The sequence below is a fragment of the Syngnathoides biaculeatus genome, chromosome 20 (assembly GCF_019802595.1).
Source record: "Syngnathoides biaculeatus isolate LvHL_M chromosome 20, ASM1980259v1, whole genome shotgun sequence".
In the NCBI taxonomy this organism is placed as follows: domain Eukaryota; kingdom Metazoa; phylum Chordata; class Actinopteri; order Syngnathiformes; family Syngnathidae; genus Syngnathoides; species Syngnathoides biaculeatus.
The window spans coordinates 5,680,969-5,706,687 of record NC_084659.1 but is presented as its reverse complement, the minus strand read 5'-3'; the positions used below and the strand labels follow the sequence as shown (position 1 = coordinate 5,706,687).

The 25,719-nt window shown below is 51.3% G+C and overlaps 1 protein-coding gene across 7 annotated transcripts; it reads left to right on the top strand.

Annotated features, from left to right (window-relative positions):
• The first annotated feature begins 192 nt into the window (after positions 1 to 192).
• On the top strand, positions 193 to 25,719 carry dgki (diacylglycerol kinase, iota). Of its 7 annotated transcripts, none has more exons than XM_061806556.1 (34): positions 193 to 652; positions 11,691 to 11,799; positions 13,826 to 13,921; positions 14,444 to 14,518; positions 14,593 to 14,649; positions 14,737 to 14,805; positions 14,878 to 14,946; positions 15,113 to 15,229; positions 15,312 to 15,386; positions 15,472 to 15,567; positions 15,673 to 15,755; positions 15,831 to 15,891; positions 16,176 to 16,289; positions 16,921 to 17,052; positions 17,173 to 17,251; positions 17,396 to 17,451; positions 17,714 to 17,776; positions 18,192 to 18,265; positions 18,333 to 18,444; positions 18,761 to 18,847; positions 19,133 to 19,245; positions 19,859 to 19,921; positions 20,772 to 20,872; positions 20,937 to 21,016; positions 21,100 to 21,144; positions 21,387 to 21,456; positions 21,562 to 21,602; positions 21,699 to 21,823; positions 21,920 to 21,945; positions 22,063 to 22,100; positions 22,204 to 22,324; positions 23,020 to 23,056; positions 23,135 to 23,234; positions 23,325 to 25,719. In XM_061806556.1, exons 1-34 carry the CDS (start codon positions 435 to 437, stop codon positions 23,430 to 23,432), a joined length of 2,910 nt encoding a protein of 969 aa, XP_061662540.1. In that variant the 5' UTR covers positions 193 to 434; the 3' UTR covers positions 23,433 to 25,719. The 7 variants fall into 7 exon arrangements, with proteins under 7 accessions (XP_061662540.1, XP_061662535.1, XP_061662536.1 ...); XM_061806551.1 differs by having other exon boundaries at positions 223 to 652; positions 15,113 to 15,214; XM_061806550.1 differs by having other exon boundaries at positions 226 to 652; positions 14,447 to 14,518.

The window sequence follows — 25,719 nt, the reverse complement described above, 5'->3', positions numbered from 1 at the left end:
CCCGAGAACTATTGAAAGAATGAAAATGAAATGGATGTAAGATGGATTCAAAGAAACGAAATCAAAACCAGAGGCAAACACCAAACAAGGCAACATTTTGATGAGCGCCTTTACTCTGTAAAAGCGTTCACAGCGAGTCCGTCGTCTTATTTTGAAGGATGGGCAGAGAGTTTCCGACGGTGTGACGTCACAAGGCAGTCACAGTTGACTTCTGCTGGCTCTCTCTCGCTGCGCACGGGAGAGCAGCTCGGGCTCCCGGAGAGGAGCGTCGCGAAGCGGCCGCGCGCCGGACGGACCACACGCCCGCCGAGCCTCCGCCTTTTCCTCCCGGAAGCCTCGTCCACAGTCTCCCCGTCGTCGTCGTCGTCGTCGGGCGAGCGCTGGCGACGGCGACGGCGGCGGCGGTGGGGGGTCCGGCTCGAGGACCGACCGGCATGGACCCCCGAGCAGCGACCGAGGCTCCGGCGGCCAGCCCGAGCGGGCCGCCCGCCTCGCTCGGAGCCGACGGCGGCGAGTCGGAATCCGGCGCCGGCTCGGAGGAGACGTCGGCGGGATGCTGCAGCGACACGTTCAGCAGCCTGCCGGACATCGAGCACGAGAGCCTGGAGGACAAGCTGAGGGGGTTGGCGTTCCGGAAACAGACGTCCTATCGGTAAGTTGACCGACGGACTGATTGACCGATTGACTGACTCACTCATTGATTCATTGATTTGCCTTTATCGATTTCAATTCACTGAACCAGGGCAGATTGGCCAATACTTCAACAACGCTGTCCCGAAACGTGACCGTACTGACGCGCGACGTTTAAGCCTGACAAGATACGTCGCTACCATAGATAGATAGAAACTTTGGTTTCAAAACGTGTTTCCAAAGTGTTTTGACAGACCACAAAAAAAAAAAAACAACACACCAATGACTTTATGAACCGTCCCATTTCCCAAGAATTATTGTTCCATACATTATATTTTAACATTCGATAGTTCGTAGTAGTGTTGGTGGTACTATTCAATTGTTCTGCCCGTGGGTATCCGTCCTTGGCATGGAAAGGTGAACAACGATACATTGTTCGGAGCTTTGGCGAAGAAGACGGTTGTGATGCCCGATTCAATTTTGAATCAGCAAATATAGTTTTGCAGTCCTTCCTAAAAACAGCTGGATTTGTGCGTTTTTCATCACATTACGAGCATTGCGGCGGGGGGGGGGGGGCGTACACACACTAGAATCGATTGTTTGTGCGAACGCCAGCCGCAGCCCGACACCCCGCCGCGACCGGCATCTGCTGACGATCGTGAGCGCACAAGTCGGTCGCAGTTGTCAGGAATGTGCGCAACGCCTCAAGCGATCGCATCCGGCGAAGGTGCCGTCAATCGTTTGTCGGGATAAGCGGCCCGGTCGACTTCAGCCGTGATGGAACGTTAATCGTCGCCGCGCTAGATAAAAGGCACAATGCATCAAAGTCCACTGGAAGGCAGTTTTTGTTCTTGTGTTTGGGTCGCGACGTTTGATTCCTTTCCGACTTGGTTTGCGCACACTTTTGAGCGTTTTGTCTCTCTCCTCTTGAAAAAGTCGTTCATGGGTATGATAAGGCGGGGAAAAAACATCACGTTTGGCTTTGAAGGTCCACTGAAAATCGTCCATTTGACGTGCAGAATGGAAGCAGACGTATTTGCGCCATGGAGAAGTCCGGCAGATTTCAAGTCGCCGAGGCAAAGAGGCTCGAAGGCCCGAATTCTCAGACCCAAATCCGTTTTCCGGAATGGCCCCAAAAATGGCTGCTTGGCGACTTGAGACTTTTTACCAAAATGCGGAATATGCAGTCGCAGAAACGGGCTTCGGCATTTTCGTCAAATTTTGGGGCCTACGAAAGGAAGCAATTCATTGTAAAGGGAATGAAATCTTGGGGGGGGGGGCATCCGTCTGGCCCCAGGAGCCCCCCCCCCCTCCTGGGAGCTTTTCCGCGTTTTGCTCAGGAACGGCGTGACGGGGTCGTAGCGGGGTCGTCTGCTTTGGAGCGTCCGCTGCTGCCAATGACCAAATGTGGAAAGACGGCGTCGGGCACCGAATGCAGCGTGGATGGGGGGCCGGGATGGGGGCCGGGATGGGGGCCGGGGGCTTTCTTCTGCCAACGTGTGTTCATGGCAGCACGTATCCGCCAGACATTCGTCACGCTCGTGTGTGTGTTTCCGCAATATTGTCCCTTCCTCCGTCCATTCTTCGGCTTGACGGCCCCCGCCGAGAGGATTTCTTTCTTGGTGCGCGTTTGCGAGCGCAAATTAGTCAGCGAGACTGTCGTTCGTCGTCCAATTAGCCGCTCGGGCGCTAAGCGGGCTCCCCACCTCTGCTCGGGGGCTCTTCAAGGCACAGGGGCGGAGCAGTTGGCCTCGTTGGGGGGTGTTGAAGCCCCAGTGACAAGTTGTTCCGCGCCGTCGTCGGCTTTTCGCGGCCTCGGGAAGCAAAGCGGAGAAATGGCCACAAAGCAACGGTCACGCGTTTCTTATTCCGTGAAGTTGGCGACCGTAGTTTCCCATATTGCAGGCTAAAATGTTTCAATCCATACTCTACATGAATAAAATAAAGGTAAGATCTCAAAGGCCGCAAATTCCAGTCATCCAAACCAAATGTCCTTTGTCATCTCGCCCCATCTCCGTCGTCGTGGCAACCGGGCAGGGACGGGACGGCGCGGCGGCCTCTGGGGGTGGGGGCGGGGGGGATTTCCCGACAGCTCGGAGAGGTCGCACGAGCAGCTCGCGCGTCGTCGGCGCCTGACGCGTTAAGTCCTGGGAAAAGGTTAAAGGTCAAGTGTGGCGCTCGCGTGGCAGCTTCCGTGTCGGGCCCACCTTGATTTTTCATTTCACCTGACATCGTTTTGTCAAGATATTTTATTTTATGATATATTTTTTTTTAAATTGAGAGATTTTTTTTTTGTCTTTTTGAATGTAATTTCTATTTTATTATTTTTGCCCGTTGTCACACGTGGCGTCGCTTTTGTCCATAGAGCAAAATGGCGGCGGTGGCGCGAACGAGATGAATACCGAGCGAGCGCTCCGAAATCTCCTTTTATGTCTCACGTGGGCGCCGTTTGGGATTTTTTAATGGTGACTTTTTGTATTTTTTCATAACTAAGCGTTGCGCTGTTGAAGGCACTTTTGAATATTTTACGGGCACAGGAGAAGACGGTCGAAATTGGATTTCTCCGCGCGCCTGCTCCTCCTCCGCCCCGCCGGGTCGGCGGCGTTCGGTAGCGCAAACGTCGCGGCTTCTTTTGCCGTAATTCACTGAGCCGGGCGTGAAGTGAGATTGGCTGATGAGTGGCGGGTGGGCCGGGGGGAGGAGGGGGTGCGCTTTATTTGTCGTCTGGCTGTAAGAGGCTTTTCCCCGCGTTGGAAAGGAAGCTAAAAAAAGAAAGAGGGGAAAAAAGAGGAGAGAAGAAAAAGCGGCGCCGTCGCAAGAAAACGTTGGTCAATTATTCCTCCATCTTGTGTCACATCCACAGGAAATCCTGCAACACTTGAACGCGTCGCAACGAGCCTTGCGCAGTAGAGCTAAACGCCGTCGCAGTCGCGCGACTGACCTTTCTCAGGCCAACAATGGGCACACTGCAGGGTGCCTAGCGGCGCCCCCTGAGGTACACCCTCCCACCCCGGTTCCCTCGTGTCCTTCCAGCGAGCCCATCTGTCTGCTCCGCGCCCGAAATGAACCTGCTGAGGTGACGCCGACTCAATCAGCGAGTCGCGTTGGCACTTTGTCTCGCTGGAAAATGGCTTCTTGTACACTTCTTGTTCTCGGCTAACTCCGGAAACTCATCTTTTCATTCCACCCGAGCTTGTTGTTAGCTTATGTCAGCGCGACGCATCTTATAAGACGTTCCAATTGCGTCTTTCCTACTTGGCATTTTATTTGGCGACATCTTGACTGCCACACATCACTTTGTTAGTTGAGCGTCTTCTTTGGCATCAGTGGTTGCCACCAAGTGCCGTTAGCTAGCTAGTTATGTCTACACTCCAACAATAGTTCTTATCGTCGGATAATCGGCCGACGTGGCCGCTTTAGAGCGCCTCGTTCGTGGCCACAAGTGCACGCATTGCGCGTAGAGAAAGGTAGGAGAGCGAGGAAAGTGGGGGAAAATCCGAGGTGACAGCTGGCGCGTGGACTGGGGCTTCGCGGTGGTGCGGCGGCTTTAGAGCGCCTCGTTGTTGCAGCGCGGAAATTCCCCGCAACGAGCCGGAGGCTTTAAACGTGTTGTCGTGTGTAGGCATGAAAAAGATGTTTGATGAAATAGCGTCCATTTTTCCTGATAGTTGGATTGGTATTTGATTGACAGGTGATAAGTGGGCGGAGCGTCAAAGAACGAAGCCTCATTTTCTCAAATGCATTCAATTGACGAGAGTTTTATTTCCTCATTGCGGGGACTTGACCTTTCCGAGCGAAGGCAGAATCGCAAAAAAAAAAAAAAAAAAAAATGTCGGCTCGCGCTCGTTCCCGCAGGTGAGATTACGGACAAGCGATCGGATCTCATGAATCTCACACGCACGCAAATAGATTCCCAACGCCGAAACGCACGTTGCGAGTTTGTAGTCGAGCGTTTCAACCACCTGCTTTTCGTTTTGGCTCAAGCACACGTCGGTAGGCTGCCCCCCCCCGCGCACAAGCTGGCAGGCCTCAGCTGCAGGGATGCGCTACAATTAGCGAGACGGCATCTTTAGCCCGTTGCGTGCGTGCGCGTGTGGCGTTCATTAGCAAATTATGAATTTTATTAGGCAGTTGCGACTGGAAGTCAAACAGGTGACCCCCCCCCCCTCCCCACCCACCCACTTCTCTTCTTCTTTTCTGGATGCTTTTATTTGTATGTTGTTTCCCGTGTTTGTATTCCTATCTCGTGCTTGTGCGTCTATTCTCAGCGGGCGAGGTCAGAGAAGCGCTAACGCGACGCCGCGCTCGCGAACGCGTTTGGCTTGGCCGTCGCCCATTTGGCGGCTTCGTCGCACGACCCGCGCGGATCAGAACCCCCCTTTTGTTAGTATCTACGTGCAAAGGCAATATTATTATGATGATGATGATGATTGTGATTTAAAAAAAAAAAAAGGGCGAGAAGTTGCCGGGCAAACTCGGCTTCACAGCAGCATTTCTGAGTGGGAGGTTTTGAGAGAGAAAAAAAAAAAAAAAAAAATCATCTTGCGTCATCGTATCTAATGTGAATTTGACCCTCACTTGAGTCAGTGTGCGGAATGGAGGGAGAGAAAAAAGGAATAGTGGGAGGACGGAGGGATGAGCGCATAGCGAGAGAGTTGAAGGACGAACCGGGAAGAGGAGGAACAGGAGGCGGGCGATGAAGAGGATGAGTGGGAAGAAAAGAAAGAGCAGGAGGAGGAGGAGGAGGAGTGCTGGTGATGTCACGCTCTCCTGACGTCTCCTCAACGCCTCTCTTCTCCTCCTCTCGCAGGTTCCCTCCTTTGTTTCTCTCTTCCACTCCTCCTTTTTCAGCCTCCCCTCCTCCTTCCGGCGTTCAACAGCAACGATGGCACGGATCCAAATTCTCATCATAATCCGAGTCGTCGTTTGGCGCCTTTGCGACGTGAGCGGCGTGCCAACGTCGCCCTCCTCCGATGATGTCACATCTCGCCGGGCCCTGATTGGCTGCGCGCGAAAGCGGCGAGGAGACGCTCGTCCCATACGATGGGAACTTTTCATCACGGCTGCTTTCCAAGTTTGTTTTATTAATTACCCAAATTACAAACCAATCACAGCGCGAGTGTCGACATCGAAGTCAAGAATAATTCATAAATGACACTTAATCAGCATTACATTTGTCATATTGAAAGTTGTAGCCACCCGACAGATATGCGGCTCGACATGGAGACGGTCACAGCTCCCCCGTAAGATGCAGTCATATTATTTTACTGATCGCAGTGTACAGCTAATATCGTAGCCCTCCGGTTCGCGCGTCCGCCTCACAGCTCTGAGCCCCGGGGTTCGAATCCCGGCCCCGCCTGCGTGGCCTTTCTCCAGGCACGTGCGCGGTAGGTTGACTGAAGACTCAAAAATTGACCGTAGGTGTGAATGGTTGCTTGTTTTCTATGTGCGCTGCAATTGACTGGCGAAGCAGTTCGGGGCGCAGCTCGCCTCTCGCCCGGAAACGGCCTGGGTAGGCGAACCGTGCTGGCTGCCCGTGTGAGGAGAAGCGGTCCAAGAAAATGGCTGGATTTATATTGTATAAAAGTATTTTTTTCCCCAAGGATGAAGACAAAATATGCCCGTGAGTCTTGTTATATTGCCTGGACGTGTACGCGACATCAACGCTACTTCTGTTAGCTCTTGAATGGGGATTTACATTCTTGGTTAGCATTAAGCTAAGCTAACTGTACAATATGAACATCATATTTCATACGCTGGGTGTCAATAAAGCAGGCACATTTTCACATATCCCCCCTCCCTAACCCCAATTTTTTTTCCCCTCCCCTCAGATGACGTCCGAATTGTGTCACTTGAAGCGTCAACGCAGAAAATGGGAGAGAGTTGAAATTATGTAGCGCGGCGGGGGCGGAGCAGAACTTATAAATAGAGGGAGAGGAAGGTCTGAAAGGAAAGAGTCGGACTTCCTGTACGCAACCTCGCGACGGGATGCGCCGCGGTGACGCGGGGAAAAAAAAAAAAAAAACGCACAACGAGCCACAAAAAGAAGGAAGTTCCTCTGTTTCCACTTTTCGGGTTGCCGTGGTATCGCGCTCCTCGTTGTCATCTTTTGATTTCAGCTGCGTTGCGGTATCCAACGACTACTTACGTGTCCCGTGTGACGCAGACACGCCCACTGGCGCCGTACGCACGGACTCCCGCAAAATCCGCGATTGAGCGGGTGACCGCGAAGGCCGCCCTCTCGCCCATTTTTCCGCCACCTTTGTTCGTCGGTCTTGACAATGCGCAAGCGAGTCCAAATTTACGTTCAGTTCTGTTTTGTCGCATGTGGCGCTGCTCTGTGTGTTGAGGGTTAGAATTAGCCTAGTTCAACTGCTGCTCAAAGGCGTACCGTCAACTCCGTACCAATAGGGGGCACTGTGCTCACGACTAGACAGCTGTGTGAAAACTAATGGGGACGTGAAATCATCTGCAAAACTGCGCAGGGAACTTGTTTGCAATTCTTGACCGGCCATTGATGGTGCTAGCGAGCACCCGAGTTCAAATTAGGTTGACACGCATGCTAACAACGCCCCCCCCCCCCCTCTCCCCCTCCAGCGGAAGACGGCAAGGAATGTCGCGTCCGCGGAGCAATTCCCGAGTCGGGGTTACTGTGACACACTGCACATGTCTCCACACGAGACACAAGTACACAACACAATGTGTGATTTCAGCGTGTAGTTCTACTTGTGTATTATTGTATTTTGTTCCTGGCAAAAAAAAAATGTTGTGTATTTGTGTGTGTTGATGTCTTCCTGCTATTGTGGTTTGTTAAATGTCCGTTGTGTGTATTGCTGAGTAATGTAAAGATTGCAGTCGTTTCCCGTTTGTTACTTATGAACGTGTTATTTCCCACTCGGGGCGAAACTAGAACAAGAATGTAGCGAAACCATATGAATATGTAAATATACATTATATCCTGCTCAATAGTCTTTCTGACAAAACGCATTGCGTCATCGCGCGTGTCGTTTATTTATAAAAAGTCGCAACGGTGACCATTTGTTCCTTGTGGCGTCCACGCGAGACGCAAACGCGCTTTGCGGTCCACGTTGTGAAATTTGGAACTTTTCTGAAAACTAGTTCAAACATATTTTACCTTGTGAAGTAATTGTTGAATTCATGAAATTGTCCATAGTTCAATCAAAAGATTTCACTGAACATTTTATTTCAAAATGATGGATTTTGAAGCTTTTTTTGTTCCTTCATCTCCAAATGGCCTCGCGTGAAAATTGAAACGTGCCGGTCGATGCCAAACGTTTGCGCAGCCGTCGCCGTCGGCGGCCTCTTCCGAGCGCATCTCGGGCGTCGCGCGTGTTGTTCCTTCGGGCAGCGCTCGGCTCGGGCGTCCGGCGGGCGAGCCAAAGCGCAACGTCAAACGTCGGCGTGCCGCCAGGTCGCAGGAGGGCGACGGCGGGCGACGGCGAGAGACGGCGAGAGACGGCGCACTCCGCTTCGTTTGGAGCTTTTGCTCGGACTATCCAGACGAGCAACTCCGACTGCCATTCAGTTGAAATTTTGAAGTGACGACAAGCCGAGCAACCATCAAGCGCCGGCGGTTCAGTCGGAGGTTCGCGATCGGCGCTTCACTTCATTTGCGGTTTGGGATCATCAAGGTGCCGCAAAAAAAAAATGAGCTCTGCATCAGTTCAAAGGTCACTGCGGTCGAGACCTCCGAGGACCGAAATGCAAATCACCAAACGAGTGAAAGTGAGAAATGCTGACCTTTGACCTCTTACGCCTGAGAAGCTTTTCCGTGTGACATCAGCAGAATTAAGATTGGACATGTATGGGTTTCAACCCCCCCCCCCCCCCCCCCAAATATCAAACTGCTCGTGGGCCATTTTTGAGGGGGTGTCGCTCACTCGCCCAAAATACGAAATCTCATCCTGTCCGAATCCTCGTGCGGATTTTCTGCGGCTCGTCTGCGGTTTGCTGAACGACGGCGCGGCGGAAATGGCGGCACACTCGAATCTGTCGAAAACGGATTTGGCTGGGCTGGCGCTGAGCCCACACTCCTCCCCCTCCTCTTCCTCCTCCTCCTCCTCCTCCTCGTCCTGCACAGTCACGTTGACATCACCTCCGGCGCTCCGCAAGGCAGCGTCCGTCGGCTCGCGCTCCTCCCACTTGCGGCCGCTTTGTCAGCCGTCGTGAAGTCGCCGCTGAAAAAGTTCAAACGGAGCAAAACGAGCGAGCGAACGAGCCGCGTTCTTTTTTCTGTTTTTTTTTTTTTTTTTTCCAAGCGGACCCGTTCGAACAAAAGCGGAACACTTCACTCGGGCGAGCTGTTGAGCATCTCATCCGAGGGCAACTATCGCGCTCAACTAGCGCTTTGCCCTCACTATTAAGCCACTTCTGGCGTTTCTGCACACTAGTACGACAAGCACGGATTACTAGAGAGGTAAAACTGTGCACTACTTAACATTTGTGGGCTGTCGGTACCACTCCCAAAGCCATAAATGCAAAGTAGAGAAAAATTGGCAGTTGTTTTTTGCTTCACTAGCAACTAGTCAGGTTGTCGGACTGATGTGCTAAAATTGCCCCACTCGTGAGCCAAAAAGCATCCCAACACTGGTGCTACTAGTACACCAAGTGGTGCTTGTCAACAAGTGCACTTTTGGCTCCCAAGGAACACGATGTAGTTTTTGCATCATTGTTCTACTAGTGCGCCGTCATTGTTGTACTCGTGTGCCCAACTTGTTCCATGCGTATCAGAGGGAGTGAAAGGAATCAGCGGATTCAAAGGTCAATAGTACGTGAATTCATGTGCGGAATCGTCCTCCTGACGGGGACATTTCAGCACACGCGTCGCATTCGAAATGGACGCCGCTCGGCAGGCGGCGGCGTTCCCAGAGCGGATCCTCGGCCGTCGACCGCGTAATTATCGGATGAGCACGCGACCGTCCCGCTGCGCCGTTTCCACGGCAACGCGGACAGCCCGCCTCTGCAGGAAGGAGGATGACGAGGAGGGGGAGGATGAGGAAGAGCGCGGCGTACGGGCGGAGGAACGACTTGTGTTCGTTTCTCCATCTGCGTCGCGCGTTTCTCCGTACTGTCGACTCTCGCCGGATGGCGAAAGCCCCCCCGACCCTGCCTACAAATGCCGCAAAGCTCTCCTTTTGTCTGAACGAAGTTCCTCAATTCACTTCGACGTTGTAGCCTGGCGCCGACACGCCAGCCAAGTGCCAAAATATGACTCGTGTTGCTTGAAGCTTTTATAACTGAGTGGCTGAGGACCTTGCGAGTCTTCTTTTCCTTTTCAGAAACGATGTGATGTGATTGTCTCCAATTTTTAAGAGCGCAAAAAAGGCGCTGAGAAGTAGTTTAAAAAAGATTTTGATAGACTGAAATGTGTAAAGCATGTAAGAGCGGTCAAACAAAGAAACTTAATTGGCGACATGTTGTCCGGTGTTTCCGTCACTCGTCGCTTTTCGCCCGGGCTGACTTTGACTTCGGTCCTCGGCGTCGACACGCTCGCGCTGCGCGGCAGGTGATGTGAAACCGCAGAGTCGGCCAATAGGTCGTGTTGTTAACGCAGCTTATTATTTGCCTCTCGTAATAAAATCTCTTTGTGTGTGTGTGTGTGTGGGGGGTGGGGGGGGTTTCGGGGGTCATCTGTCCAGCGACCAGTCACCACACGTCTCCGCATTTCTGCAGTTGTCACCCACGCAGTGCTATTTTTATCCCAGGAGCCTCGTGCGAGCGTGTCATCAGGTTGCAGGACGTGTAAACAAACTCCTCTTTGTCCGCCGGCGGCATGGACACCTCCCCCCCCCCCCGCCCCCACCCCACACCCCCGCCCCAGACCGACGGCCCCAACGGACGCCGACACGTTCAAGCTGGGTGGCGCGACCATCTCTGGATCCTTTTCCGTTCGCTGGAAAATCCCCACCCAAACTGAAAAAGTTGTCGATTATTATACTCTCTTCATTTGACGCAACAAACAAAAACGTTGCTTTGTTTTTGTAAATTCATTTTTGATTTTCATATTGATTTGCTGGGGTTCGCCTGATCCGTAAGTTTGGTGGCGATTATTCATAAAGGGGCGTTAGCTTGTTAGCGGCGCCACAAGCAATTTCGCCCGCCATCTGTCAGCCAAATATTACAACGTGGACAATTTGGTACTTTCTAAATCACGTCGACTTCACTGTTTTCATTTTTTTTTCAATACACGTGGAACTTTTACGTGCTGATGAGACAACACAGCTTGACGAATTCTCTCTGTAATGACACCGTTTCATGATCAAAATCGCACTCGGCTTTGTGGCGGAAATTGGATTTTGAAAAATCACTTTTGTGGTTTTTTTGATTTCATTTTGTCAAATCGAATTAGAAAGAATGAAGAATAAAAACAAAACGGCGTGCTCAAATCAAGTTGGACAAATGTTGTGGAATTGCGATGAAAGACTTCGACTTTCAGGATTTTGCACTTCGTCCTCTGAAATTCGGACTTTGAATCCAAAATGGAAGCAAAAAAAAAAAACGGGCCTCTTTTTGAAATTTGGACTTGGATTGGCACAAACGACTTTGCAGAGAAGCGCGAACGAGTCCGACTGCCGATTGTCGAGTCTCGGCGGTCGGCGGCACAAAGTCTGAACGTCGTGTTCCCGCCCGGCCCGACGTGTGCGGGCACGCCGTGAATAATTCATGACCTTCTCGCTGTAATTTTGACATTTTTCAGTGTCCGCGGCTGGCCTCGCCTTCGTTCGGTTTCTGGTGGCCGTCCGCCGTCGACTGACGCCGCCCTGTCGCACTTATAGAAACTACCCAAAATAGAATATGACAGCTCATCATTACAAGTTTTATCATTAATGTTACATTTTTTTTTTGCATTTCTGATCGCGAAGGTCTTGGGCAGATTACATTTACATGGCAACACATACAGTTGGAAATCTGATTGGACTGGAGAAAAAAAAAGAAGAAACGAGCACAACTCATTGAAACGAATCAACTTTTGCAATGCAATCATTTTGTTATGATTTCTCGGAGGCTCATTTGTGTTTCCCCCCCCCCCCTCCCCCCAGGAAAGCCATCTCCCGCTCGGGCCTCCAGCACCTGGGCCCGCCGCAGCCCGCCCCGCCCCCCGCCTCCAACGGGCCCAGCAAGGAGCCGCGCACCTGCATGGACTGGACGGTCAGTCAAAGCGAAACAAATCCAAGTAAAAATATCCTGTTGTGAAAAGCTGCTGTCAGCCGCAGCTCACACCCGGCCACTCACGCAGCAACACTCAAATATGCACAAACTGCACAAAATATGTATTTTTTATTTTTTGTGTGTGTATGGCTTTCAAAAGTGGATTCTAATAAGCGAGACGAGCCGTACGAGGGCTCAATCGATCTCGTATTGGTTTGTGTGCAGGCCATCTTTTGCTTTTGCGCACGATGAACCAATTTTGAGTGTTGAAGAACAAAAATTAGAAGTCCGTTGCGCTATCGTAGTCTCTCGTGGAAGTCTCCAAACATTCGGTGGGATCCGTTTGAGGAATTCTGTTTTGTTGACGCCGGCCCGAAAGCGAGCACGTTGCCGCCATCGCTCGGCCACTCGGCCTGACGCGACCCCAAGCCCACTTTGGCTTTCCCACTCGGCACGCTCCTCCTGCCGAATTGTCCGTGGAGATATTTTAGCTTTTTATTTTTTTCCAAAGCTTTTCTTCCTGACTCATCCCCCCCTTCAAGCCAAACGGATGTTTTCAAGCCCTCCGCTGCCTGCCGGTCCGTTACGAACCGCACTTGAGCCGCAAATTGCCCGTCGACGGCACTCCGGCGCGCTGACGTTCATTTTTCTCGTCCGTTTACAGCACGGAGAATATCGTGCGGCCGCATCAGAATCTTTTCAAAGGGCCCGTCCTTTGTCTTTTATGCGTTTGTCACAATCCGACGAGGCGACGGCTAAACTGCTTCTTTACCGCGGCTATTTTTAGTCGACTGCGGCACAAATGGATCATCAAAGGAGGAAGCGTTTACATTTGAGGAGGCGGCGATCCAAAAAAAAGAAGAAGAAGAAGAAGAAAAAAAAAAAAGAGAACCGAGACTCCAGAAGGAAATTTTTTCGGGTTTGTTACTTTTGAAAGGATTTCAAACATATTTTGTCACCTCAGAATACCTCATCTGTCAAAGTGTGACTTATGGGCAGGTACACACGTGACGATTTATAGAGCCGGTCAAAATTCCACAGTCATCGGCGAGGATAAATAATATATGCCTGCGCTTATTCGATTGTCTGGCTACATGTGTTTCACCTTTGTTGAAATTTAAGCAAAACACCATGGCACAGATGCTACTTGTTAGCCCGTCTATGGCGTTTTGCATTGTCTGCGTTAGTATCAACCCAAACAAGGTTTTTTTTTTTTTTTTTTTTAAACGTTTAATTTTCCAGTCAACTTCAACTGGGAGTCGGAATAAACAGCTTTTTTTTTTTGTTCACTGCTTGCTATGAAGTCATTCGCCACAAATTGATTCACTGGCGCTGCGTGATGGATTCATTGGAAGGTGCCAATCCACACTGGCCTGACTCCCCCCTGTGGCTCCGACCGCTGAGATGTTTCCTTCCTTCCTTCCTTCCTTCCTTCCTTCCTTCCTTCGGCGGGCCGCCGGCCTTTCGCACGACGCACGCGGCGGCGTGTAATCAATGTTCTCAATAACCGCTCATTAACAAAACATCAGGGCTTGAATTGAGTGGCGTCGTTTACGTCCAAACAAGTGTCATCCCACTCGACGGTGGCAATTATGTGCTCGACATGCTCGCGGCGCGCTCTCGCAGTTGAAGTGCGCCATGAAATCATCTAGCGCAGAGCTGGGCGGACGTTTGCGCTCAAGGTCTTCATTTGGGTTTTCAAACGCACAGTATGGGCTCTTTGGGGGCGTGAACATGGAACACGGATGCCATACGTCAAACCGCTTCCTCAGCCCGGCGGTCCTGCATCGCGTGCTCCGTAGCCTCCTGCCCGAGGGGAGCGGGTGTCATTGTAATAATTACACAGGAATAAACCATTTGCAGAAATGAAATCAGCGACTGTTTGTGGTTTTGATAGAGTTTCAAACGCCATCGCGGGTCAGTTTGATTTGCATTGTCACGGGAGACTAATTGCGGGACTAAAACTGCTCAGAGATGAATATCATAAGCAGATCATTTACCACTGACCTTTGACCTCGCCCGGCAGGAGAACGCGGTCAACGGGGACCACCTGTGGATGGAGACCAGCTGCTCGGGCGAGCTCTGCTACCTGGGAGAGGACGCCTGCCTCGTCAAGGCCGCGGTGAGCCGCCCCAGAAGAGTTCAAAAATGAATAAACGCACACGCTTGGTAAAAAGAAGTCCACCAGAACAGAAGTCGCCGTGCCAGATGAATGAATATTCAGTCTATCGGCGCTTTTTGGAGCCCCGGGAAAGGACACGGCGACCTGGAATTTATCGTTTTTGAAAAGTCGGCCCCTGCGTCCAGTAATCACTTGGCAACATGAAACTTGCTAGCTATATGTCACGATTAGCTTCATCAAAAGAAAAAACAAATGGACTGCAGGAAGTCTGCCGTTTTTCTTTCAGCAGCCATTTTTGCAGCCCTATATTTAGTAGACATGTCTAGTTTCCCACCCCCCACCCCCCACCCCCGCCCTTTCCATTTGAGTAATTTTGGTTCATTCCAGGAATCCTCCAATAATGAAGTCACCCTAGAAATTTGAGCTGGCTCCGATGTTTCCTCGTGAAATGTGCGCCATGCTCGAGCTCCCAAAAGAAGCTCTTTCTATAGGCCGCAACCTTGTGTGTGTTTACCCTTAAAGAAGTCTGCGCCCAGGAGGAAATGCGCCGCCTGCAAGATCGTCGTTCACACCAGTTGCATGGAGCCGCTAGAAAAGGTAAGCCGTCCCGCGCGGGAGCCCAAAAGCCACAACGTGACGCGTACGCCATCTATTGGCCGTCTTGCGTGGAGATCAACTTCAGGTGCAAGCCGACCTTCAGAGAGGGAGGATCGCGCTGCCTCCGAGACGTAAGTGGCCGGCTTGTCTCGGGTCCGCGGGCAACGTGCGGCGTCACGTCGGGAGTAACGTGCGACCTCGCCTGTCCTGCCCGACAGCAGAACGTGCTGAGGCATCACTGGGTGCACCGGCGGAGGCAGGAGGGGAAGTGCAAGACGTGCGGAAAGGTCGGTGCCCAAACGTCAACGCCAACTCGGTTCGAGCGTTTTCTTTTGTTTTCTTGTTGTCTTTTTCCGCAGAGCTTTCAGCAGAAGTTTTTCCACAGTAAAGAAATCATCGCCATCAGCTGTTCGTGGTGCAAACAGGCCGTAAGTCACCCCGCTTGCGGCCGGGACCTTTTTCATTTTTGCGCCGAGTCACGTGCACAGCCCGCATCTCGAAAACTGTTCAGCTGCACTCCAAAACCACAACGCCCCGTCGCTCTTTCGCGAGGCTTCGTCAGCTAATAATTGTGTTGTGTTGCGGCGGCGGCAGTTCCACAACAAGGTGACGTGCTTCATGCTGCACCAGATCGAGGAGCCCTGCTCCCTGGGGGCTCACGCCGGCGTCATCGTGCCCCCGTCCTGGATCATCAAAGTCAGGAAACCGCAGGCACGCGCACGCATCACACAGGCTCCTCCGCGGCGGCCTCGCGTTACCGCTGAGCTAACCGCCGGACTCCCCCCCCGCGTAGAACTCGCTCAAGAACTCGGCCAGGAGGAAAAAGCGGACGTCTTTCAAGCGCAGGACCAGCAAAAAGGGGCCCGACGTAAGTGAGCGAAGGACCTGGGGAGGGCAGGACTTGGGACCGGGGGGGGGGTGGAATGAATTGAAGGCCGCTGCGGTCCCCTCAGGACTCCAAATGGCGACCGTTCATGCTGAAGCCGCTGCCCTCGCCGCTCATGAAGCCCATCCTGGTCTTCGTCAACCCGAAGAGCGGCGGCAACCAGGTCGGCTCCCTTTGACGCTCCTCCTTCACGCGACCCTTCGGCCCAGACGCCGCGGGGTCGGAGGTCGTCTCTCGCCAGCCAAGCCCATCTGCTTCCTGTCCGCAGGGCGCCAAGCTGCTCCAGATGTTCATGTGGATCTTGAACCCGCGGCAGGTCTTCGACCTGTCGCAAGGCGGCCTTCGGGAGGCGTAAGTGTCCCGCTCGGCCGCTGGCTTGCCATGGCTAAACGTCAAGCGTGCTTTTTCCACCTCTCCCACCCTCAGATTGGATTTGTATCGGAAAGTGCCAAACTTGAGGATCCTGGCCTGCGGTGGAGACGGGACGGTAAAGTTACACTTCCTTCCTTCCTTCCTCCCCCCCCCCCCCCTTTTCAGACATTTTTTGAACGACGGGAAGACAATAAGTCACGCAAATGCAATAAGCGTACTCACGCAGGAGCTGCTGTCAGCCACAGCTCACAACCGCGCGCTCACACGCAGACTGATGGCGTACGCCCCGCCGCTTTTAAAGGCACAGACCCTGACACTTCTCCCCGCAGTTCTTTGTGTGTTCTTCTCGAAAACCCGAAAGCTGCAAAGTGTGCGTTGCGCGTCTGCGTTTCCGCGTAGGTGGGATGGATCCTGTCCACGCTGGACGAGCTGCAGATGAACCCCCAGCCTCCGGTGGCCGTCCTTCCTCTGGGAACAGGAAACGACCTCGCCAGGACGCTCAACTGGGGCGGGGTGAGTTTCTAAACCTTGAACCACTGGACAAAAAAAAAAAAAAAAAAAAACAACAAAAGCAAAAGCGTTTGGCTTCATGTGCCTTTTTAGCACAGCTCATCGCGTCGTTTCATTTTTGTCATCTTGGAATTATGCTCGTTTGTATCATCACAAAAAAGAGGAAGGTCGCTAGTGGTGTTTCAATCATCAGGTTACTGATCTAAAACTTGATTCAAAATGTTCCACTTTTCAGTTCCTGGAGGTGTCCCAATACTTTTTGTCCTTACAAGAATCCTTCGCCCGCATTCCGGGAAGTTTACGAGTTTCCTGTTCTGCACGCTTGACCTTTGCGTCACGTGGACACTTTTGTTCTCCCTCTGCATGGTTTCAATCCACTTTTCTGCGAGTTCCGAAGTCCTACTAGTGCGCCGAATTCCACATGTACGCCGTAGTCCAGTTCAGCACACTGGAGCAAATCGGGTACACGAGTAGAACACCGACACGTTACTCGGAAGGCAAATCGGCTCGCTACTCGTAGCGCGAGATGCGGAAGACTCGTACGACGCCGCGCGTGAGGTTTCTGCTGACGACAGAAAGCGAAAGTGCCGCGCGTTGACCAGCGCTCGCTCGCTCGCTCGCCCGACCGCCGCAGGGCTACACGGACGAACCCGTGTCCAAAGTTCTGGGTCACGTGGAGGACGGCTCGGTGGTGCAGCTGGACCGGTGGAACCTGCAGGTGGAGAAGAGCGGCGAGGAGGGGCAGCCGGAGGACGGCACGCAGAAGGTTAGGCCCGAGGAGACGCGGGGGGTGGGGGGTCGGATTTATTTTGGTGTGAACGCCGAACCCCGAAGCAGACCCTTTCGGATGCCGACTCGCAAAGTGTCATTTCTGTGGCGCCCTCAGCTGCCTCTCGACGTCTTCAACAACTACTTCAGCCTGGGCTTCGACGCTCACGTCACTTTGGAGTTCCACGAGTCCCGAGGTGGGTGGCATCCCTTTCTCTTCGTCCGTTAACCGCCGCCTCCTCCTCCTCCTCCTCCACTTGCGTTCTATTTTTAACCTCCTCTCTTGCTTTTTGCTCTCATCTCATGTACGCTTCCTGTTCTGTTTTGTTTTTCTGTCGCAGAGGCCAACCCTGAAAAGTTTAACAGCCGCTTCCGCAACAAGATGTTCTACGCAGGAGTGAGCCTCCATCTTTTTTTTTTTTTTTTTTTTACCTTCGGCTTGTTACTAGTCAGGCAAAAGTGCCCAATTTGAGAGCTGCGTGCTACAAGTACTACGACTGTCACTAGTACTTCCCTAGTAGCACCAGGACGGTGCACATTTATACTAATGCGCAGATTTGCTTTCATGTTATGAGGAAATTTTTTGATGTTTTTTTTTTCAAGAAATTGTGGAGATGATGGAAGTGTAACAAACCCTTTGCGTGTATGCGTTGCCGCAGGCCGCCTTCTCGGATTTCCTCCAGAGAAGCTCGCGGGACCTGTCCAAGCACGTCCGAGTGGTGGTGAGTTCACGTTCGCCGTGGCTGCCATGGCGACGCTCGCATCGAGACAAATCTGATGCATTCGATATGGAAAAAGTACCGCCGAAAAGATACACTGTACAGGTTATAGGAAAATAATCAGAAAATGTAATGATTTGTAAAGTTAAATATTGTACCGAAATCTGGAGGTTGACATGCAAAGCAGTTAAATGTTTTTTTTTTTTGTTTCAAATTTCCTCAAAAATCTCATCTTGATGTTATTGGTGTAATTGCAAATTGCAACACATGAATACCAGAATAAAAACCCAACCCCAAAATTGCAGCCACTTGCCGGGACTGGAACCAATTAATGGCATTTCAATTGATTTCAATGGTGAAATCCGATTTGACGCACGACTGACTAAGTGTTCAACGCGTTCCTATGTGTGCTTTCCAGTGTGACGGCACCGACCTGACTCCCAAGATCCAGGATCTGAAATTCCAGTGCATTGTGTTTCTAAACATTCCCAGGTGGGTCTCGCTCGGCGCTCGCCGCCGCACTCGCGCTAACGGCGCTCTCGCTACGCTTACGGTGCAGGTACTGTGCGGGCACCATGCCCTGGGGCAACACCGGCGACCACCGCGACTTCGAGCCGCAGCGCCACGACGACGGCTGCATCGAGGTCATCGGCTTCACCGTGGCCTCGCTGGTAATTTTACGCACCGCCGCCGGACTAAAACGTACGGAAGGCTCGTCCGGACTTTGACTTGACCTTAAACACGTGACTTTTTGGAAATATTTGGATTGGATTTCGGACTGGCTTCAGCCAAGTCCGAATCAGAATCTGGTTTATTGCCCAAGTGTGTAAAAACACACAAGGAATTTGTCTCCAAGTTTGGCTTGCTCAACATTTAGTGGGGGACTCGACTGGACTGGACTGGACTGGACTGGATCGATTGTTGCCAAAGGGATGCAGAACTTAAGACTGACTTCCCGTTTGTTTTTTCCGACCTCGTGTCCTCCAGGCGGCGCTACAGGTGGGCGGTCACGGCGAGAGGCTGCACCAGTGCAGAGAGGTGGTCCTCACCACCTTCAAGACCGTTCCCGTGCAGGTGCGTCCGTTCAGAATTGGCCGTGCACTCGCGGATTCGAACGGCGTTTGAGATCGAGATTTGGCCTGCGGTTGTGTGAAAGTTGGCAAAATAGGCGGGACACTTTGCACTTCAGCAGACCCTGCTAACATTTTGATTTTGTTATATTTTAAGCCCCCGAAATTGCTAAATAATTGTGACTCAATCAGCAGTAAGACTTTTGGAGGCCAATTGGGAGCACGGGTGGGTATTTTCTACTCGGGTGCATTTGCGAGGCGGCTGACGGCGACGCCTCGGCCCGTGCAGGTGGACGGCGAGCCGTGCCGCTTGGCGCCGTGCACCCTGCGCATCTCCTTGCGCAACCAGGCCAACATGGTCCAGAAGAGCAAGAGACGCACGTCGGTGCCGCTGCTCAACGAGTGAGTCCCACGCACGCACAAACGCAACGCAACCGCACAACAACCACAACGTCCACGTTTGCCTCGATTGTGTTGCGACTAACACTCCTCCAGTCGTGCACCGCACTAATCTTTTTCATGTCTAACGCTGTGTGTGTGTGTGTGTGTATGTCGTGTTGCGCACTGCAAAAACCCAAAGTGGAATATTTGCCAGCAAGGCAAAGTGAGCGTAATGACGGCGCCGGCGCGTCGCTCTCGGCACAGCTTTCCAGTCGAAAGACAACGATCGGGCATGATGATTACGAGGCAGAGAAATGTTCTGAAACTCGGATGAATGTCGTCAACTGAGGCTGGACGACGTACGCGTGGTGTTCGCTACTTCCAACTGGTTGCAAGTTGGAGGTGTGCTAAGCGCCTTTTTTCCCGCAATTTTGCGGCGCGTCTGTAGCGAGCAAACGGCGGCAAGTACGCAGTAACTTTTGTGGCTTCCTGCCTCAATTGACCTCTTTTCTCCACCTCTCCGTCCTCTTTGTCCTCCTCTCTCCCTCCATCTTTCTGCCTCCGCCACACGTGTCATCGTTTCAACCCCCCCCCCCCCCCCATCCTCTCTTGTGTGTGTTTGCGTGGCCGCTAGTATTCAGAAGGTGTGTGCAGCGGATCTGCGCCGCCTCTCTGCTCCCCCCGACTCCTTCTCTGTGTAAGTACCTCACCCGCTGTCAACGATCTGTCGCCGTTTGTGTGCGTGCGCATTCCGACGGATCTCCAGGCGTCCTCTTCGCCGTCGATCGGGCGCGTTGCAGTCGCGCCGTCGAGCGAGTGACATGACATCATCATCATCATCATCGAGAGTCATGGAGTCTTTCTTGCAACCTTTTAGCTGTCTCGTCGCTTATTTTTTTTTATTCATTTCTCTGACTAGTTTGTAATGGTAAAATAAAAAATTCATCTTCCCTTGAATAGCTTGCATCGCTTTTAAGAAGTAACACAATTAACCCTTTGCGCAATTTCAACTAACCCGGCTCGCGTGTTTTGAGGAAACTGCAGTGAGTTTATCGATAATTACGTTCGAAACGGAACACGTTACTTTATCAATTCACGTCATTAAAAGTAATCACGTGAATATTTTGAGTGTATTTTTATTCAATATGTTGTTCCCATGGTGTAGTTCAGCTAAGTTAATGACCATAATTGCGAAATAGAACGAAATCTTTTCTCATTTTTGTTGTCATCCTCATGGCTCGACAGATATATATATATGTAAAATATATATATATATATATGTATCTTGGGTTAGTCATTATTTTGCCCCAACTTTGAAGCTAGCAGCATGTTGTCGTCTTTCCTTTCCTGTCCGCGTGCTTCTGCTGCTTCTTTTTTGTCGCCTTCGCTGCCGTCGACGGAGTTCGACCGGCAACTTCCTCCTCGCCGCCCGCCGCGCTTCAATGACATGAAGCGCTTGCGCTCCGGCCTTTTTGTTGTTTTGCGTACATTTGACGGCGGCGTTTCCACGGCGTCCGTCGGTTGACACGCGTGCGCTTTCGCGGCAGCCCCCACGCCGTCCCCGAACGTCTGCGGCTGCGGGTCAACCGCATCGGCCTGCACGAGTACGACCGGCTGCAGTACGACAAAGAGCGCCTCCGGGACATCTGTAAGTTGCGCGAGTGTGCGTGGAAGATTTGCTTTTCCTGAATGCGTCTGAATGGAATCGGCAGCCGTCCCGGTGGGCATCGTGGTGGTGAGGGGCGACTGCGACCTGGAGACGTGCCGACTCTACGTGGACAGACTGCGAGAGGTGAGGCCTTCGCTCTTGCTCTTCAAACCAACCGTGACGGGTTTTTTGTTTTGGTTTTTTTTTTCCCCCCCTCTGCTGGGCAGGATTTGCACCAGGCGCCTTCTCTCGGCCACAGAGTGCACTACCAGGTAGCCCGACCGCATATGTGGCCACTCGTTCCTTTGTTAGTTTTCAGCGGCGGTGGAAAAGTGTTCTGGAAAGTTTCCTCCACACACATCATGCGATGTCATCAGGAAAATCAGCAGCTAGTATATTGAAGCACACTTAAAAAGTATTTGGCAGTGCACTTCCCACCGCTGGCTGTTTCGGAGTGTTTTGTACCAAGTACCCGAGTATTTGTACTCTGTAACTTTGTTTGTTTTGGGTGCAGGATGAGAGCCGGGGAATGCCCAGGACCATCTCGGCTGGCAGACTCTCTTCCAGCTGGAGCTTTTTGGATTGTCAGTTCAAAGTATTACTTTTACACTCTTTGACACGCGTGACATCATAATTTTGTCTCTTTTGTTTTGTTTGTTTTTCGTCCTCTCCTCCCCAATGTTCCGCAGCCACTTCGGCCGACCGCTTTTACCGCATCGACAAGGCGCAGGTACCAAAGAGAAACCGGTCGCAAATGAAGCCCCCTTGCCAAAGCAATTCTTCAATTGAAATAAAGCGTCATGTTTCATAATTTTGACCTTTCTAGGAACACCTGCACTTTGTCACGGAAATTTGCCAGGACGAGGTGTTCATCCTGGAGCACGAGGGCCCCGCGGGGGGCCAGGTGCCGTCGGGCGGCATGCCCGATCTGGTGGTGGAGCCCAACGCCGGGTGCGAATCGTCTTGCTCTCGTGCCGCATCAGTCGTCCGTTTATGAGATCGTAGGATTGTTGACGATTAATCTCCAAATGTGATGTCTCTTTCTAGTGCGCCTTTGACCGCGGAAGAACAAGGTACACACGAGCTGCTGTTTATCGATCCTATTTTACCAAAAGTTGTGTGAAATTTCATGTCAACTCTCCAGCATCCGCATGCAATTTCTACATTTACGTTTGCTCGTTTGATTCCAGCACTGTTGATGGCCGCCAGCTCCGGGGATCTCTCCATGGTACCAAAAAAAAAAAAAAAAACCCCTGCAAACTCGTTTTTTTTTTTTTTTTTTTTTTTGGGTGTTCTTGCTCCGGTGTTGAAGTTGTGTTGTCTCCACGCAGCTGTCGGAGTGCGTCCATCACGGCGTCAGCCTGCTGGTGCGAGACGCCGCGGGTTGCTCGGCGTTGCATAAAGCGTCTCAGAAGGGCCACGCCCAGCTGGTGGTCTACATCCTGCAGCAGGGTACGGGAAAGCTTTCAGGCTTGCTTCTTTGATGAGTTTGCATTTGATTGAAAATCACCCAAACGGGCATTGTCTAAAGAGATGAAACACTGAGAAGAAAAAAACACTTCAACAATGCAACCGTTGTTCCGTATAGTTACCGTAATTCCCGGCCTACGGAGCGCGCCTGGTTACAAGCCTCACCGAGTAGATTCGTAAGGGAAATTCCATTTGGTACATACATACATACGCCGCAGCTGTGTAAAAGCTGCATGTGCCCACGTTGAAACACGAGATATTTACAAAGAAAGACGGTAAACAGAAAGAGTTTAACGCTAGCACCACACTGAAGCTAACACTAGCACCGCGCTAGCGCTAATGCTAACAGGGCCGGTTAAATTAAAACTTACTGGTAAATATCACTGAGACACGCCAGCAACACAGCCGCAACGTGCTAGCACAGCACTAACGCTAGCGCAGCACTAACAGGGCCGGGAAGAGTCACTTCCTCGGCACATATATTCCACCGGTCTCATTCTTACCTTTTTCCGCTGGAGTCCCCCAAATCAGCCGCATCAGCACATAAATCGCAGGGTTGAAAGCGTGTGAAAAAAGTTGCGGATTGTAGGCCGGAAATGATGGTAATTGCGTGTTCTATGTTGCCCAGATGCCCCTCATTTAGTCCTTCCAACGCAAATATTTTTGTTTTCCTCAAGGATCCAAAGTTCTCCTCGACTTGCCGGACAGAGAAAAGTATGTCGACTTGCAACATTTTGGTCAGCACTTGACGCGATGCTAATCTGATGTGATTGGTGGATTTTTGGCGCGCAGAGGGGACACGGCCTTGCACAAAGCCGCCTCGCAGAGGCAGCACGCCGTGTGTCGGCTGCTGGTGGAGGCGGGCGCGTCGCTCCAGAAAACCAACTTTCAGGTCCGGCCCGGTACCCGGCAACTTTGTCGGCCCGACGAGATTTCCACAGCGTGGCGTGTGTGTGTGTGTGTGTGTGTGTGTCGTTGACAGGGCAAGACGCCCGTGGAGCAGGCGGAGGGCGACTCGGAGCTGACCTCGTACCTGAGCAGCCAAAAAACTCCTTCTGCCCCCCACGAGGACTTGGAGACGGCAGTCTGACCCAAACACACACACACACACACACATGCTCGTGAGCGGGCGAGGTGCATCCAAACGTCACTTGAGGTGGACGTCGGTCTACGGCCAGGTTATTTATTTGATATTTATTTATTCATATTCTATTTATTCTGGCCGGTTCCGGTGGACTCGGCGGCGCGTTGCAGGATGCGAGTAAAGTGCACTTTGGAGCAGCCGCCACGTTCGTCACGACTTTTGCGTGTTGCCGAGCTCATTTGAGCGAAAAAAAAAAAAAAAAAAAGGCTTGAAAGAGAGAGAAGGAGAAGTCAACGTGCTGAAGTGTTTCCGCCCGTCAGAGCCGTTTTGCCAAAGACGCTATGCACGCGTCGCGGGAACAACCCGGCGCCGAAGTCACATGATCGTCAGTATTCTCTCACCAGTTCAAAAGCTACGACAAACTTTCGTTTGGGGCGCCAAGACCAAACGGGAAAGGAAAAGAGAGGCGAGAAAAAAAACATTTGGCTCAGGATCGGGAACGCCGGCCGAAGCCGTTTGGGAGAAAAACTGGAACTCAATGAACAAAAAAATCTTCAAGATGATTTTGTTTTTTTTTTTTCTGTTTCCATATTTGATCAGCTCATTCATGGATAAATGTGGATTTCAGTGCTGTCTTGAGATCCGGATGACCCGAATTTCCTTCCCAGTTCAACTTGTCTGTCAAACTCAACAACGTACAAGCTTTGTATCCCCCCCCCCCAAAAAAAAAAAAAAAAAATGCATAGCCTACTATCTTAATGCTAACACAAACGCCAGAGACAGGCTAACGAACAGCATCCCTTGAAACGATGGACATTTGAACAGAAATGGTGGCGCAACACAGGTAGACCAATACTGTGGCAATAAAGGAACGTATTCTTTAGCCTCTGCGCAAAACGACTAATATTGCTTCAGCCGACTGAGGACCTGTGAGCGTCTCCGTGTGAATTTGTACGCACAGGAACTGACTCAAAGAGCAGCACAATGTCCGTTGAATTGAAGAAAAGAGATCTGGGTCACTCTTTACGTTTTCTTTGTCGTTATGTTTCCATAAAGTATAATACGATAATGGTGCTGTTTTGGAAACACGTTTTTGAAAACTCGTATCTGAAGGCACCGCTGCATGATCATTTTTGGTTTTGAACGTTTCAGTTTCTACTTTAGGGTCTTGAATTCCAAGGAAACAGGTCAACACGTCAAAGTTGGAAGTCCAAACGTTGCATCGGCGTCACAGAAGTGACATTTAGTGCCAGTGCGTCATTTCAAAAGCGATCGAGCTTTCCAGCCGCCATCCGTCCATCCACTGATGAATTATGCTCCGAGCCGTATCCAATGCAATATGTACAGCTGGCGTCTTGTTGCATTTTTCTGCTCATCGTTTACATCGCATGAATGTTTTGGAATATTGGACGGGGGTAACGGCACTTACTGTACGTTCAGTCGGTTTCCAGATTGTGGTCTTCTACTTTTTGCTTCGTCCCACCCTGTTTCACGAATATTTATCGGCGAGAGCGTCGGCCACACGGAAGTACACTTTGATGAATGAATTGCATGCGACGAGGTCGCCTCGTGCGAGATCTTTCAGGTCAGCCCGAGGAAGCTGTTTGCAAAATGGCTTCCATTTTGAACAACGCCTGGGCGTGTCCGTCGGATTTGATAAATAAACCGTCGGGAGGAATCGAAAAGAGCGAGTGTGAAAAATGTATCTGATTGTGCGCCGCGACTGAAGAAGTTGTACAGTTTCCTGCTTAAATTCTGCCTTGTACATTTTTGCCGGCCTGTCTTCGATCCCAACGGCCCACTCAGCGACGTTACATATTTTCTTTTCAATGATATGCACGTGTTATGTGTGTGGGCGTGGCCCGTTCTTCTCAACACACGGATGGATTTTGAACCTTTTGGATTCCATCGACTATTCGCTGCATGGAATTTTCTGACCTCCTCGGCATTCCAGTATCGGCAAACATGCATTATGATGATTATTATGGTTGTTATTCTTATGAGTTTTGGTTCAACTATTAAATTATTATTTGGAATATTTTACGGCTGACTTTCCTGCGGCGTCGTTTTTGTATCGCTGCTGAAGATGAAGATGTTTTTTTGTTTTAATTTGTCAGAAGACGCTTAATTCCCTGTTCTTCTTTTGTGTGGTGGACTGCATGTTTCCTCTTTTTTTTCTCCACGGCCACGTTCATCCACACCTACTTCTGCTTCCTGCTCGGGGGGAATCAAAGCTTTTCACAGACTACAGTATTAATACTTTAATTTCAATAAAAAGGCCGCGCTGATCTCA